The sequence below is a fragment of the Pleurodeles waltl genome, chromosome 4_1 (genome assembly GCF_031143425.1).
Source record: "Pleurodeles waltl isolate 20211129_DDA chromosome 4_1, aPleWal1.hap1.20221129, whole genome shotgun sequence".
NCBI lineage: Eukaryota > Metazoa > Chordata > Amphibia > Caudata > Salamandridae > Pleurodeles > Pleurodeles waltl.
The window spans coordinates 481,908,368-481,924,173 of NC_090442.1; the positions used below are offsets into that span (position 1 = coordinate 481,908,368).

The following is a 15,806-nucleotide window of genomic DNA, read 5'->3' on the forward strand; positions in this document are numbered from 1 at the left end:
TAAGTCCTAGGGTAAACATTTGACCGAGGCCTCCTCTGGGCTGTAGCCGAGCCGGGTTCCATCGCGGTCGTCCTTAAACTTTGACTTTGCCCCAGTCGAGCTGCTACAAGATGACCTGATTGGCGCTTTTTGTTTCTATGTGCTAGAAAGCATTAATTCTTTAAAAAATCATATCTCCGGTTCCCCTTATCCGATTTTATTAATTTTGGTGTCATTTGAAAGCTATCCTATTTTTATAAATTGATTTTGGATTTTTAAACTGTTTCCTGTGTTTTATTTAATTACTGTTTTGTGATATTTGAATGCTTTACGCTTTGTCTCCTAAGTTAAACCTTGTCGCTCGTTGACAAGCTACCAAGGGTTGAGCTAGGTTTAATTTACTTAGACATAACTGGACCTAAGTGGAGGTTAGTGGCCTGTTGCTAAGTGTAGGTACTTACCTGCCCTTACCAAAAACCCATTTTCCAACACATAATTTAGAGAGGTGTAAGTGAAAATAGGAATTTGCATTGGCATTTTTCCAGACACAGCAGAAATAAGGTTTTCACTGAAATTATGAAATCGAGGCAGTTACATTTTTAGGCAGACTATGAAAGAAAATGAAATGTATGGTCATCATTTTCCTTACTTGTGATAACTTTCTTTTCCACAGGCACGCTGGTATCCGGGCCATTGACTGTTATTATTTTGAACATATATTCCACTCCCGGTACAAGATTGTCCACTCTGGCTCTGGTACCATTCGCAATAATCTTTGAGATGGCGTCACTGCGGCCTAGAGGGTGATAGATTAGCTGCACAAGAGAAATAATGTAAATAGCACAGACATGAGCACTTCTTGATGAGACACTTCTGCATCATGTGTAAGTACAGAATTTCGCTGATTGTCAGGAGAATGGGCGAAATCAACAGTAAAACACAAGTGACATTACAGTAGATATCTCTGTTTTGAGTCAAAAAAAATTAAACAATATATAACACTAGACATGTTCTGATACACAAACACACAACTATGCCAGTGTGATACTTGTGACAGCCAAAAAGAGAGAGTCACCCAAAAGGTCACTTGTAGCTTTTTAAGCATGAGAGAATGCCCTTTCTCAGGAATTACTATGAAATAAAGTCAGATTTCAGTGTGCATGTGCACAATTAAGTAAAAAAGATGACACATTAGAGAGTTATTCATATCAAGTTAAACAAGCATTGGCAAAGCAAATAGTTTTGGCTCTGTTTTTTCTTTTCCATACTATCTTACTAACTGGATGATAAATATTATAAATAGGGTATAATAATGTTTGTTTTAAACTTGATAAACCATTAATAGTTGTTTATGTTGTGGTGTTGCATTGATATCCCTGGGTTCCAAACTCGTAATTTGTACCTTATTTCTCATGGCTTTGTTTTAGAGTATAGTAATGTGTAGTTAGTAAAGTTCCATTGCACCTGCTGCACCATTCAGATCATTCCCCTTTTAACTGCAAAGTAATCACAAATGTGTCTGCCTGTTTAGTAGTAAAATATGGCAATATTTGGTGTTTAGAGGAGTTCTGACAACTTTTGGCCAGGTTCCACTGCACTTGCTGCACCATTGAAATCATTACCCTAATACTTGCACGTTAATTGGACTTGCAACTGCCTGTTTAGTAATAAAATTTTGCAATATTCTGAGCTTAGAGGGGTTCTGACATCTTGTGGTACCGGTGACACTGTACCTGCCACACCATAAAAACCACAAGCCTAGTGCCTGCAAAATAACAGCACTTGTGACTGCCTGTTTAGAAGTCAAATGTAGAAATAATTTGTGTTTAGTGGGGTTCCTAGAGATTTTTGGCACAGTGCCACTGCACCATTCAATTCATGCCCCTATTGCCTGCAAGGTAATTGCACTTGTGACTGCCTGTTTAGTAGTAAAATATAGCAATATTTGGTGTTTAGAGGGGTTCCTACAGTTTTTGACCCGTTGTCACTGCACCACAAAAATCATGACCCTAGTGCCTGCAAGGTAATTGCACTTGCGACTGTTAGTTTAGTAGTAACATTTTGCAATATTTGGTGCTTAGAGGAGTTATGACAACGTTTGACTCCAGTGCCACAGCACCATTCAAATCATGACTCTATTGCCTGCACGGTAACTGCTCTTGCGACTTGCTGTTTAGTAGAAAGACATAGCAATATTTGGTGTTTAAAGGGGTTCCTAGAGCTTTTGATCCCCATGTCATTGCACCTTCTGCACCACTAAAATCATGACCCTAGTGCCTGCAAGATAATTACACTTGTGACTACCTGTTAAGTAGTTAAATTTAACAATAATCTGTGTTTAGAGGGGTTCTGACACCTTGTTGCATTGGTGCCATTGCACCTGCTGCACCATTAAAACCCTAACCCTAATGTCTGCAAGATAATTGCACTAGTGACTGCCTGTTTAGTTGTAAAAATATTTGGTGTTTAGAGGAGTTCTGACAACTTTTGGGCCCAGAGCCACTGCACCTGCTGCACCATTCAAATCATGCCTCTAGTGCCTGCAAGATAATTGCACTTGTGACTGCCTGTTCAGTAGTCAAATTTAGCAATAATCTATGTTTAAAGGGGTTCTGACAACTTGTGATGCTGATGCCACTGTACCTGCTGCGCCATTAAAACCATGAACCTAGTGACTGCAAGATCACTGCACTTGTGACTGTCTGTTTAGAAGCAAAATTTAGTAATAATTTGTGTTTAATGGAGTTCCTAGAGCTTTTTGGCACTGTGCCACTGCACCTGCTGCACCATTCAAATTATGATCCTAATGCTTGCAAGGTAACAGCACTTGCAACTTTGTGTTTAGTAGTAAAATATGGCAATATTTGGTGTTTAGAGGAGCTCTGACAACTTTTGGGCCAGTGCCACTGCACCTGCTGCACCTTTCAAATCATGACCCTAGTGTCTGCAAAATAACTGCTCTTGTGACTGCTTGTTTAGTGGTAATATATTGCAATATTTGGTGCTTAGAGGAGTTATGACAACTTTTGGCTCAGTACCACTGCACCTGCTGCACCATTCAAATCATGACTCCATTGCCTGCAAGGTAGAAGCACGGCTGCCTGTTTAGAAGTTAAATTTAGCAATAATCTGTGTTTAGAGGGGTTCTGACACCTTGTTGCATTGGTGCCACTGCACCTGCTGCACCATCAAAACCATGACCCTGGTGCCTGCAAGATAACCACACTTGTGACTGCCTGTTTAGTAGTAAAATATAGCAATATTTGGTGTTTAGAGGAGTTCTGACAGCCTTAGGCCCTAGTGCCACTGCACCTGCTGCACCATTCAAATCATGACTCTAGTGCCTGCAAGATAACTGCACTTGTGACTGCCTGTTAATAAGTCACTGAGAGAATAAGAATTCAAAATAAAATGTCTCCCAATTATACAAATTACTTTTCTTTAAAAACGAGTGAGTGGTAATTTAAGAAAGGAATGCACAAATAATTTTAATATTTACAACTGTTATTCATCAGAAATGTAAATATTAAGTAACGAAAAACACAACTTAATGAGCCCACTCGCTTCTTGGTTTACATCTGCAATTAATACTCCATTTGCAAGATGGCTGACATGTTTACACACATTTCAACGTGAATTGTGTAATTGGCATAAGAGGTATCAGCGTGAATTGTGAAGGTAAACCTATGTGAAGAATGTATTACTTCCTGGAAATTCTCAATCTTCCACTACAGGCCACTGTAATCAATTATATGCAAGGGATAAGGAAGAGTCAAAGTGAAGTAAACTTTGTGAGCACATTGCTTCTACCAGAACACCATCTCGGAGGTATAATTTGAATGGGGCAACTCTTCTCCTATGATGGTTTTGCAATGTTGGATTATGTAACATAATTCATGATGTAGCTATAGATATCTAGATATAGATATATCTTTATCTATCTATCTATCTATCTATCTATCTATCTATCTATCTATCTATCTATCTATCTATATATATATATATATATATATATATATATTAAAAAAACAAAGGTCTTTCAAGTAACTATAACTCATGCACTAACGTACCTATTATTCGCACCTCCTCCTTGCACAGTTTTTTCTTCAATAATTTGACTGCTAATGTTTCATTTATATGTTTTACTGATGTTATAGAAGTTGTCACACGTGCTGTAATATCGGGGGTAAATAGCAGTGCATGGGGAGGGGATGAGTTCTAACTACCTGAGGGTGTGAGTTCGAGTTTCATGAAATAACTAACTATAATTGCTGAATTTCAATGGTTTTGTATGAGCAAATTCATAACCTAACTATAACGTCCCTGTAACCTGTGTTTTTTTCAGTGAATTTCTATGTTTTTTTTTAACATAAAGTAATTATGAATGAATGAATAAGGGTTTTTATAACCTGCACTGTCACTCCCAACGGAGCATTCTAGCGCTGAATGGATGGCTATAGGACTACATGGACTTTTGCTACCTGGGGTTTACAAGATCAGGGAGTAGCAGAGCATCCAAGTTTCTGAAGATTCAAGTTTCTTTTGATTTGAGCGTAAAGGAGGTGACCTTGAATAAATTGGCAGCTGAGGACCTCAGAAGATGGGGTAGTATAATGGATGACCCTCGCAGTTTAATGTTTGGGTCTCAAAGCTCTATAGGCTCTAAACATTAATAAAAGGGTTTGAACAAAACCTGTTATGGCTAGGCAACCAATGCAATGTTCTGAGGGCTGCTGATGCTGAGGAGCAGCGGGCAGGTTCCAGACCAGTCTGGCTGCAGAATGTTGGCCTGTCTGTAGCTTCTGGATGGCTCGTTTAGATTAACCCGCATACAGACTGTTACAATAGTCTAATCTGGATGTTATTAATACCACAGAAACTGTTTTCCTAGACTCCAAAGGAAGAAGATCAAAGAACTCTTCAAGGATTTAATGGGGCCAAAGCATGTACCTGCCACTGTGGTTGCATGTGGATGAAAAAAAACACATCAGTGTCACATTTAACTCCAAGATGTCTGGTGACATGAACTGAAGATGGAGGTGTTGGTGTGGAGATGGACCACCGTAACATAGGTTTGAAAGCATTAGACCTCCCAAAGTGCATAATTTCCATTGTATCTGTATTGCACTTGAGATGGTTAGCTTTCATCCACCGAATAACCTCTCTCAAGCAATTTTTAAATTAAGTTCAGAACTAAGGAGTCTTCGTCCAACGACAACATCAGTTGTCCTCAAAGAGGTATCCTGAATGCTGAAAGAAGAAATCAAAGTAATCAGAGGGGCCACGGATATAGTAAATAATGCTGGGCTGTTTAGAGAGCCCTGCGTCACACCAAGGTTAACCCACTTTTCAGGAGAGAAAAAGAAGCCTAACATAACTGTTTGTCTCTGATCAGATAAAAAAGATTTGATCCATGCCCAAGCTAGGTGGGAGATACCACTGTCGTGGACACATTGCAATAGAATGTCTTGTGTGATGGTGTCAAACGCTGCAGATAAATCTAATAAGATCAATACTGCCTGTATGGGTTTGAAAGTGGGTATGTGAGTGGGTCTGTGAGTGGCTGCATGACTGTGTGGGTCTGTGAATGGGCATGTGAAGATCTGAGTGGGTCTGTGAGTTGGTGTGTGTGCGTCTGAGTGGGTCCGTGAGTGGGTGCGTGAGGGGCTGAGTGGGTCTGCAAGTGGGTGCGTCAGTGTCTGAGTAGGTCTGCGAGTGGATGTGTCAGTGTCTGAGTGGGTGTCTGAGTGGGTGCATGAGGGTCTGAGTAGGTTTATGAGTGGGTGCGTAAGTGTCTAAGTAAGTCTGTGGGTTGGTGCATGAGGGACTGAATGGGTCTGTGAGTGGGTGCGTCAGTGTTTGAGTGGGTCTGTGTGTGGGTGTGAGAGTGCTACAATGAGTGAATGAATTAGTGTCTGAATTACTGAATTGTTTTTGCTGTTGCTGATGTTCGCCAATCCGTCACAGTGTTACAAGGGGGGGGGGGGGCCATGCTGATCTTCGCGACCTATTATATCTATTCGTAAATATCATGCGGCGTGAAAAAAGGAATGTTTTTAAGGAGATAATTTCACCTTCACAGACCCCTATATCACAGCTCTGGCTGCCACTTTCCATTTTATTTTTTAGCAGCGGGGACCGTGTCCCGTTACCTAAAATGGCAGGCACAACTTTCTAGTCAGGTTGCAGCCAGCCAATCACAGCATTCCTGTTGGCTTGGCATTCGCGAATATGCTGCGATTGTCATGAAATAATTGCGAGGCCCTAGATAAACAAATTTATTTCCCCAATAATTTCTCAAAAACTACTGAACTGATTTACATCAAATAGGCAAAAGTGTAATCTGCTTACCGAAACCTACTTATCTGCCAAATTTGGTGTAATTCTATCCAGTAGTTCGGGTTGTAGTTGTGTTCAAAATTCCTATGGGAATTAACATGGGAAACACATGTTTTTGCCCCCCTTTTTTTCTCGGCCTATGCTTGACGGATCACCCCAAAACTTTCTTTGCACAACAAGAATCACCAGGGCACATTTTTTTTGTAAACGTTTGTGCAGATTCGTCCAACAGTGTCAAAGATATAGGCAAGGCAAAAAACACTTTTTCAATGGAAACATGGTCCTAACTATAACTACTTACGGGCGACCACCAGTAGGTAATATATATATATATATATATATATATATATATATATATATATAATTCACTGAATAAAAAAAAAAGGTTATAGGGATGTTACAGTTAGCAAATAGAATTTAAAAATACATAGAAATTCACTTAGAAGAAACAAAGCTTACAGCGACGTTATAGTTAGGTTCTGAATTTACTTGGACAAAACCATAGAAATTCAGCAGTTATAGTTAAGTTATCACAAGTAACTATAACTCGCACCCTAAGGTAATCATAACATGCCTCCCTGCCATGCACGGTTTCCTCATCAATACTTTGACTGCTAATTTTACATTGATATTTTTATTGATGTTATAAAAGATGTCATGAGTGCTGTAATATCTGGAAAAACTAGCAATGCAAGGTGGGGATTGTCCCCAGGGCCTGGAGCCAGGCCTTGTGACCTAACCCCTATAACAACCCAGTCCCGCTCCACGCACAGCCTATGGCCAGGCCCTGTGGCCTACCCTCTAAACCCACTCAACCCCACACCACTCAAGAAGTACTTATTTGTTTGGTGGAGATGGGATTATATTCTTGTGCATCAAGAATACGTCTTCAAAATCGGCACTGAGCACGCTCGGGATCCTTTTAGTAAGCTGTCCATCATCCTGGGGAAATGGTGGGAAGATATTGCTTACCACTAATGTATATGGGTTGGGACCTAAAGGGAGGGGCTTCTAGGAAATTTTTCATACTTGTAGTTTTTAAAAGTGAGAACAAAATCTCTGGTCTCGGCAGCATATGACAAAAAAGAACCCACTCATCACAGTCACTATATGAGCTATTGAGCTTAAAAAAATAAAAAAATCAGACAACTCCATCAAGGTTTAAAGATAACTTTTCAAGATGGAAAAGCTGAGAATAAACACCTGCTTTGCCTTGACCATGTGCAAGAAACAAGGCTGATTAGTATTTTACAGAAGTAGAAGTTGAACTTGGACACTTGCTTTGTTTATAACTGTAGGTACTTCCAGTGGAGTTTTGATTTCTGTGAAATGAGCATTGTGCCAGAATAAATGATGCTCTGCATATTTATCCAAGAAGAGGACACAGTTTTGTGCAGAATGTCTACCCAGCTGGAGTAATTTCTACTGGCTAATTAGTAAGTGCTACCTTTTTGGGGAAATTATTAGTGAATCTCTTACACTACTGCTGCTACAGGACACAGATGTAATGTCTCCAGTGACCATCTGTGTCTGCAACTTTGCCAATCTGATAACTTTTCGAAATTATGTTTTTATTTTTATCGGGACTGGAGGGGGAGCCTCAACGCCCCCACGTCCTGCCAGAGCCGTCATTGCTCCCGCATGCAGGGAGCTGCTGGAAATGCAGTTCTCTGCATGCAAAAGCAATAATTTAATCTGTTTCCCTGCCCGCATGTCTGTGGGCAGGGAAAGAGATGAAAACTCCGCTTCCAGCAGGCGGGAGCATTTTGACAGCTCTCTGTTGCTGGAAGCAATGTGTTTGCTTTTGCATGGTGGGAGCTTCCACAGAAGCAAACAGCTATCTCCCGAGGGTGGGCACCTCGGGTGACAGCAGGAGCTGTTCCCAGGGCCACATATGGCTTCAGAAGGGGGGCCATGCAGCTGCACAGACTGGCTCCTAGGAAGGTGGTTGTCCCCGGGCTGTATATGGCCCATGAGGGAGGCTGCACGCCCCCCCTCCATGTTTAAAAACATAATTGGCAATTGAGAGGTGGTGGTCCCTGGGGCTGGCGGGTCTGAGCAGACCACCTCTTTAAAGGCCATTGTAGCTCCATGGAGGTGGTGGTCCCAGGGCCTGGGGGGTGTATGCAACCCCCCTACCATTTTTATTATGTAGCCCCAGGTCACAAGGGCCGGGGTCCGCATGGCCCCCCATATGTTTATTAAATGTTGCCCTGTGGAGGTGGTGGTCCCTGGGGCTTTTAACAGCTCTTCGAGGGGGGGCACCATGCACCCTCTCATTATTTATAAAAACACATTCCCCCAGGACCTGGCCCACCTGGGGGCAAAAATATTAACAAGCGTGGGAGTCTGTGCTTTTTTTACAAAAAATTGCAGCTCCACCACATCTTTTTCCAAAAATGTTTACTAAAAACTACTTTTTTTGCCCTGGCAGCATCCAAGAGGCCCCCCAGGACCAAGGCTAGGGGGCTAAGGTATTCGCACCCTCCACCCTTTTCTTTTTTTTAGCATTGTGTGTTGGGTCTCGGCTGCCAACACTTCCTGGTTGAAGTGCTGGCAGCCAATCAGATCTCAGCACGAGATATCCAGGATCCGCGACCCTAGATATCTATATTTCTTTTCCCTCTAATGTTTTGAAAACAACTGAACTGATTTACATCACATAACAAAAAGGGAGCTTTCTACACCAAGAGCTACCTTTCTGTCAAATTTGGTGTAATTCCATCCAGCGGTTCGGGTGTAGTTGTATCTAAAATCTCTATGAAAATTAACAAGGGACTAAACATACTTTTTTTTTTACCTCCCTTTTTCTCAGTCCCCCACTTGATGAATCACCCCAAAACTTTCCATGCACAACAGGACCCAACTTGACACTTTTTTTGGAAAATTTCATAAAGATTTTGCTAACGGAGCCAAACATATAAAAACTTTTTCTATGGAAACTAGGTCCTAACTTTAACTACCTACTGATTACCGCCCTTAGGTAATATAGCCATATATAGATCTTTATGGTTAGGGTTACCAGACAGCAAAAGGAATTCCTCAGATTTTTGCCCCTTAAGAACTTTGCACTCATTTGACGAATCTACTTGAAACCTTCTAGACCTATTCTTCCTTCTATATTAGCAGATGATGAAAAGTTTCAAGCCAACTGGCCAAAAAGGCACAAAGAAAAAAGGAGGGACCAAAAACACATTTTGTCCCCTATTCCTTTTCCAAATATTTTGGTACTGGGGAGAGCGGCCAAATGGCCAGTCAATTTTGGATGAAATTTGGATTAGGATTATAGATTATGGTGTGCAGATGAACCTTTTTGGAGTTAGCAGTGAGTAGGGTAAGTATTTTGTGAGTTCTAGGGGCATAAAACCTAGTAATATTAGTTGTTAGTTTTGCAGTAATTTCACAAAACTACAGAGGTACATGGCTATGCAAGACAATGTACCATTGGCTAATATCTGCCTTTACAAAAGTCAAGGACAGCTGTGCAGTTTTTGGTATAAATTGGCTGTGTTGTGGGTTAGGGCATAAAATAGAGATAAGTAGCTGGTTTTGTAATTTTTCCCTATCTATCATTACATAACTGAAGAGGTACTAGATAGAGAAAAATATTTATAATGCTTTTTATCTCTTAAAAATTATGAGAGAGTACTAAAAGAAAAGAAAAGGAAAACAATAAATATGTTTAAAAAAACAATGTAATACACTATGGCCCTCATTACAACCGCCAGGGCTGTTTCGACGGTTGCACCGCCAACAAGCTGGGGGTGCAAACCTTGGTATTATGACCGCGGTGGCACACCGCCGGGACCAACGGTCCCGGCAGTTGTAATCCCCCAGGGCAGCGCTGCTTGCAGCGCTGCCCAGGGGATTACGAGTCCCCCTCCCGCCAGCCTTTTCATGGCGGTAAGAACCGCCTCGAAAAGGCTGGCAGAAAGGGGAGTCGCCTTTGGCAAGGGCAGTGCAGGGGCCTCCTGCCATGGTCCCTTGGAGCTTTTCACTGCATTTGTGAGAAAACAAACAGATGCCCACTACACCATAAACGTTTTAAAAATATGAAGAAAAATTAAATGTATTTTTACCAAAATAAAAAAAAAATCCATACATACTAACACATGAATAAAGTGGTAATAGATAGAAACAATAAGAAATCATATTTACCTATATCTAAGGCCCAGTACTGTCAAAGTGTGGGAAAATTATATATTACCTTCCCATGGCAGGTACGACAGTATACCATAAAAGTACCAGGTTTATTACTATATTGCATTACCCTTGTGTCACGCATTGTCACATGGCCATCCCAATACTTAAGAGAGATGTACAAAGCAATGCAAGGCCACCGTGCATTCTGTGCATTAGTTGGTAAGTCTAGATAAACAAAAGGCAGCACACATCATTGTCTTGCATTACTTTTCACACCACATTATGTATTCCTACCTAATTTAATCTACATTCATACGCCACTCCAATCCACACCACTCCACTCTACATCACTCCTCTTAATGCTATTCCACTGTACCCCATTCCACTTCACACCACCTCACTATATGCCACTACACTCTAAACCACTCTACTGTACACCACTACACAATATACTATTTCACTCTACGCCACTTTAATGTATGTTATTTCACTCTATGGCACTCCAATATACACCATCGCACTGTACACACCTCCATTCTATGCCACTCCACTACATGGTATTCCACTCTACCCCACTCCAGTGTACACCACTCCACCATGCACCACTCACTCCACTCTATTGTATTCTATTGTGCACCACTACATTGTATGCCAGTCCACTCTATGCCATTCCAATATACCCTATTACACTATTCCACTCTATGCCACTCCACTGGATCACGTGGTACTCGCCACACTACATTAACTATAACTCGAACCTTTTCCATGCACTGGTTATACCCTTCCATATTATGTCACTTATATCATGTGCAATCATAGCATCCATAACAATAATTCTGACATCTTAAATGACATCATTTGTGAGAACAGTGCACAGTAGAGTGGCAAATTATAGTTGATGTAGTGTGGCAAGTGAGATGACAACACTGGGTACAGAGGTGAGCAAGTTATAGTAATTCAATGGTGGTGCATAAATTATAAATTTGAATCTTAACTATAACTTTAGAATTTCTAATGTTTGTCAAGTTTAAGTTGGGTTTGTATAGAAAGACTAAATAAAGTTTAGATTTTCACTTAAAAAACCAAAGGTCACAGGGACTTTCTAGTGAGGATCTGAATTTACTCGAACAAAACCATAGAAATTCAGCAGTCTGTGAGTGGATGCATGAATTTCTGAGTGGGTCTGTAGTAGTGAGGTGATTGTCTGAGAGGGACTGTGATTGGGTGCATGATCGTCTGAGTGGGTCTGTGAGTGGGTGCATGAACTTCTAAGTGGGTCTGTGAGTGGGTGCATGAGTGTCTGAGTGCACCTGTGAGTGGGTGTGTGAGTATATCTGTGGGTGAGTCAGTAGCTGTGTGAGTGATTCTGCCACAAAGGAACCTCACCTGCCCTTTCATCCAACAAGAGTCCACAGTTTTGCACAAAATATGGAGTGGAGTTTTTTCTGCCTCCCTGGGTAAATGTCCAGTCCGTGTTCTACACTACAGCTGTGTAATGGAGCACAAGGAAATGTCACCAGTGACCGTGTGTGTGTTTTGACAATTTGATTGTTTCTGGTGCATCTTTATCCAGGAATATGTGAAAACATGAACCCTCCTACATAGAGGCCAAAGATACTACAAAGATGTAAATCTCCAGCAAACCAGGGTCCTTCCTGTTATCTACATGACATAAGTGCTTCTTTGTTTTGGGGAGATGTCCTCATATTCCTCACATTTAAGAATGCTCCATCAAGAAGGGTGGGACACGCACTGGGGGGCTCTTTGGTGAGCTAGCAATCATCCTGGCAAAAGTTGGGAAGACCTTTGCATACTACTAAGGTGAAGGGTGTGGAGCCAAGTGGGTGGAGCTTCCAGGTGACTTGCACATTTGCATACTGGTAGCAATTTTAAGGAAGAACCATTGACCATGGACAAGAAAGAACCCACTCGTCACAGTCACATACAGATTGTGCTTCGATAGATCACTAATGCATTCACCTCTACGAAAGATTTCATATCGCTTTTTAATATGCAATCCCCTGACTGATTTTGGCCCCAGCAACCCCATCCCCTGGGGCCTGCCCATGTCATCTGGGTGGCCTGGGCACCTAGGGCATTATTGCGACTTCTGCAGTCTTTTTGTCAGACTGCCGTAGCCGCTGCAGGCAACAGACAGCCAGTGCTGGCAGTCTGTTGCCGCGCCATATTAGGTGTCATTGGAGGGCTTCTGCCCATTTATTGGTGGAAGTCCGACTCCGAAGAGGTGGTTGCATCGCCAGCACGGCCAAACCAGCAGGACTCTGCCCGCCGTATTACAAGCTGTAATGCAGCTTGGCGGAGTCCTGCTGGTGTGGTGGTGCTGGCGGTGCAGGACCACCAGGACCCATCCCCTCCCAAATGACCTCCGCGACAGAGAAGGTAAGTGGTCATCTGAAAGGGGTGGAGGGTGTCTGTGTGTGTGGGTGCGAGTGTGTGGAGGGGGAGGGTGGTGGTGAATACGTGCATGAATGTGATTGAATGTGAATGTGTGTGTATGTATGTATGGGGGTGTCTGAGTGCGTGTGCGCAAGCGAGTGGGGTTGAGTGTCTGCATGTTTGCAAGTGAGTGGGGGTGTGTGTTTGCATATTTGTGAGTGAGTGGGTGTGTCTGTGTGTATGTATACATGTGCAGAGGGGTGTGTATGTGAATGCATGCATGCATGAAGGGGTGGGGAGGGGTGTTTGTAAGTGTGTGGACGGGTGGGGGTGTGTGTGCATATGTGTGGATGTGTGGAGATGCATGTGCCAGTGACAGGAATGGGGATTCCTGTTGCCGGGTGAGTGACCACCAGGGTTTTCATGGCGGGGTAAACGCCATAGAAAGCCTGGCAGTCTGCAGCCTCGTAATCTGGCCGACAGGCTGAGGCGTGGCGCCAGGCTGGAGGTGCACAACCCCTGGCCATGTCAGTGCAACTGCACCGGTGGGCCAAGTAGAGTTGTGGAGGTTTGGCGTCTGCCAAGCCACACAACTTGTGATGTTGCAGTCTTTACCAACGGGTCCGTGGTGGTAAGACTGCCATGGCGAGACTGGCGGTCTGATGACCACCAGCCACGTATTGAGGGCCCCAGTGTGCATGATGGAGAGTGAGGGGGAGCCTCAAGGCCCCCCCGGTCCCAGTTGGCTCCCTGCCTGGTGCTTTCAGTAGGTGGGAGTACTTTGACAGCTGCAGCCTGCTGGAACCGGACTGTTTGCTTTTGCTTGGTGGGAGCTGTCAAAGTTCACAGCTGAAACAGGCCATGTAACTGTGTCCAGTGTTTCTTGACACATTAAACAGATATTTTCTGTCATCTTTGAGTGCCCAGCCCTTTCTTAACGTGGGGAGCCTTTGTTGCATTTAAAGGCACCAGCGGTACCGCTGTGCGGGCACCACCACTGGTTAGGTGCAGGGTGGCACCACAGTGTCCTTGAGATGATGATGATGTATATATATATATATATATATATATATATATATTGTTAGAAATGGGGTTTTTGGTTGGCAGTCAGGTTGCCCTCTGTCCAAGCAAGAACCCTCACTCTAGTCAGGGTAAGTCACACACAATCCAAAATCAGCCTGTGCCCACCCTCTGGTAGCTTGGCATGAGCAGTCAGGCTTAACTTAGAAGGCAATGTGTAAAGCATTTGTGCAATAAATCATACAACACCATAGCATAACACCTCAAAAATACACCACACAGTATTTAGAAAAATATATAATATTTATCTGGATATCTTCAGGTCAAAACGATCAAAGTTGCAATACGAATTTGTAAAGATATCACTCAAAAGTGATAGAAAGTGTCTTAAGTCTTTAGAATATAAACAAAGTCTCTTTTAAGCACAAGTACCTGGTTGGGAGTGGTAAAATCTCCTCAGAGGGCCACAAGAGAAGAGGTGCATGGAAAAAGGGTGTGTGCGTCGATTTCTCCCCAGCACACACGGACTTGCGTTGTTATTTTCCACGCGGGGAAGTCGGCGTCGTTTTCCAGCACGTGGACAGTCTCTTTCTGTGGATCGCGGGGATTACCAGATGTCCCGGGTCTGTGCGTGGATTTTCCTGCTTGTTCTCCGGCTGCGCGTCGGTCTGCGGGGCTGCGCGTCGAAATTACGATCTCACGGCAGGCGTCGCGTCGATTTCTCCTCTAGACTTCGATCTGCAGGGCTGCGCATTGAAATTACGATCTCACGGCAGGCGTTGCGTCGATTTCTCCTCTAGAGGTCGGGCGGCGTTGTCCTTGCGAGGCCGTGCGTTGGATTTTCGATCGTCCCAAGAGCGTTGCGTCGATCAGCGTTGGAGTGCGGCGTTTTTCTCGCCGCGAGACAAGCTGTGCGTCGAAATTTTCGGCACACGGAGCGTCCAAGTAAAAGAGAGAAGTCTTTTTGGTCCTGAGACTTCAAGGAACAGGAGGCAAGCTCTATCCAAGCCCTTGGAGAGCACTTTCACAGCCAGACAAGAGTTCAGCAAGGCAGCAGGGCAACAGCAAGGCAGCAGTCCTTTGTAGAAAGCAGACAGGTGAGTCCTTTGAGCAGCCAGGCAGTTCTTCTTGGCAGGATGTAGTTTCTGGTTCAGGTTTCTTCTCCAGCAAGTGTCTGATGAGGTAGGGCAGAGGCCCTGTTTTATACCCAAATGTGCCTTTGAAGTGGGGGAGACTTCAAAGAGTGGCTAAGAAGTGCACCAGGTCCCCTTTCAGTTCAATCCTGTCTGCCAGGGTCCCAGTAGGGGGTGTGGCAGTCCTTTGTGTGAGAGCAGGCCCTCCACCCTCCCAGCCCAGGAAGACCCATTCAAAATGCAGATGTATGCAAGTGAGGCTGAGTACCCTGTGTTTGGGGTGTGTCTGAGTGAATACACAAGGAGCTGTCAACCAAGCCCAGCCAGACGTGGATTGTAAGGCACAGAAGGATTTAAGTGGAAAGAAATGCTCACTTTCTAAAAGTGGCATTTCTAGAATAGTAATATTAAATCCGACTTCACCAGTCAGCAGGATTTTGTATTACCATTCTGGCCATACTAAATATGACCTTCCTGCTCCTTTCAGATCAGCAGCTGCCACTTCAACAGTGTATTAGGGCAGCCCCAATGTTAGCCTATGAAGGGAGCAGGCCTCACAGTAGTGTAAAAACGAATTTAGGAGTTTTACACTACCAGGACATATAACTTCACAGGTACATGTCCTGCCTTTTACCTACACAGCACCCTGCTCTAGGGGTTACCTAGGGCACACATTAAGGGTGACTTATATGTAGAAAAAGGGGAGTTCTAGGCTTGGCAAGTACTTTTAAATGCCAAGTCGAGGTGGCAGTGAAACTGCACACACAGGCCTTGCAATGGCAGGCCTGAGACAAG

General features: G+C 43.4%; 1 protein-coding gene across 1 annotated transcript in view; it reads right to left on the reverse strand.

The window, feature by feature from the left end:
* Window positions 1-15,806, reverse strand: part of PTPRQ (protein tyrosine phosphatase receptor type Q) — a 1,423,303-nt gene that overhangs the window by 1,122,061 nt on the left and 285,436 nt on the right. Inside the window, exon 13 of the mRNA XM_069227528.1 lies at window positions 629-794. Within this exon, the coding sequence (XP_069083629.1) occupies window positions 629-794 (166 nt within the window). The remainder of the gene's footprint in view (window positions 1-628; window positions 795-15,806) is intronic.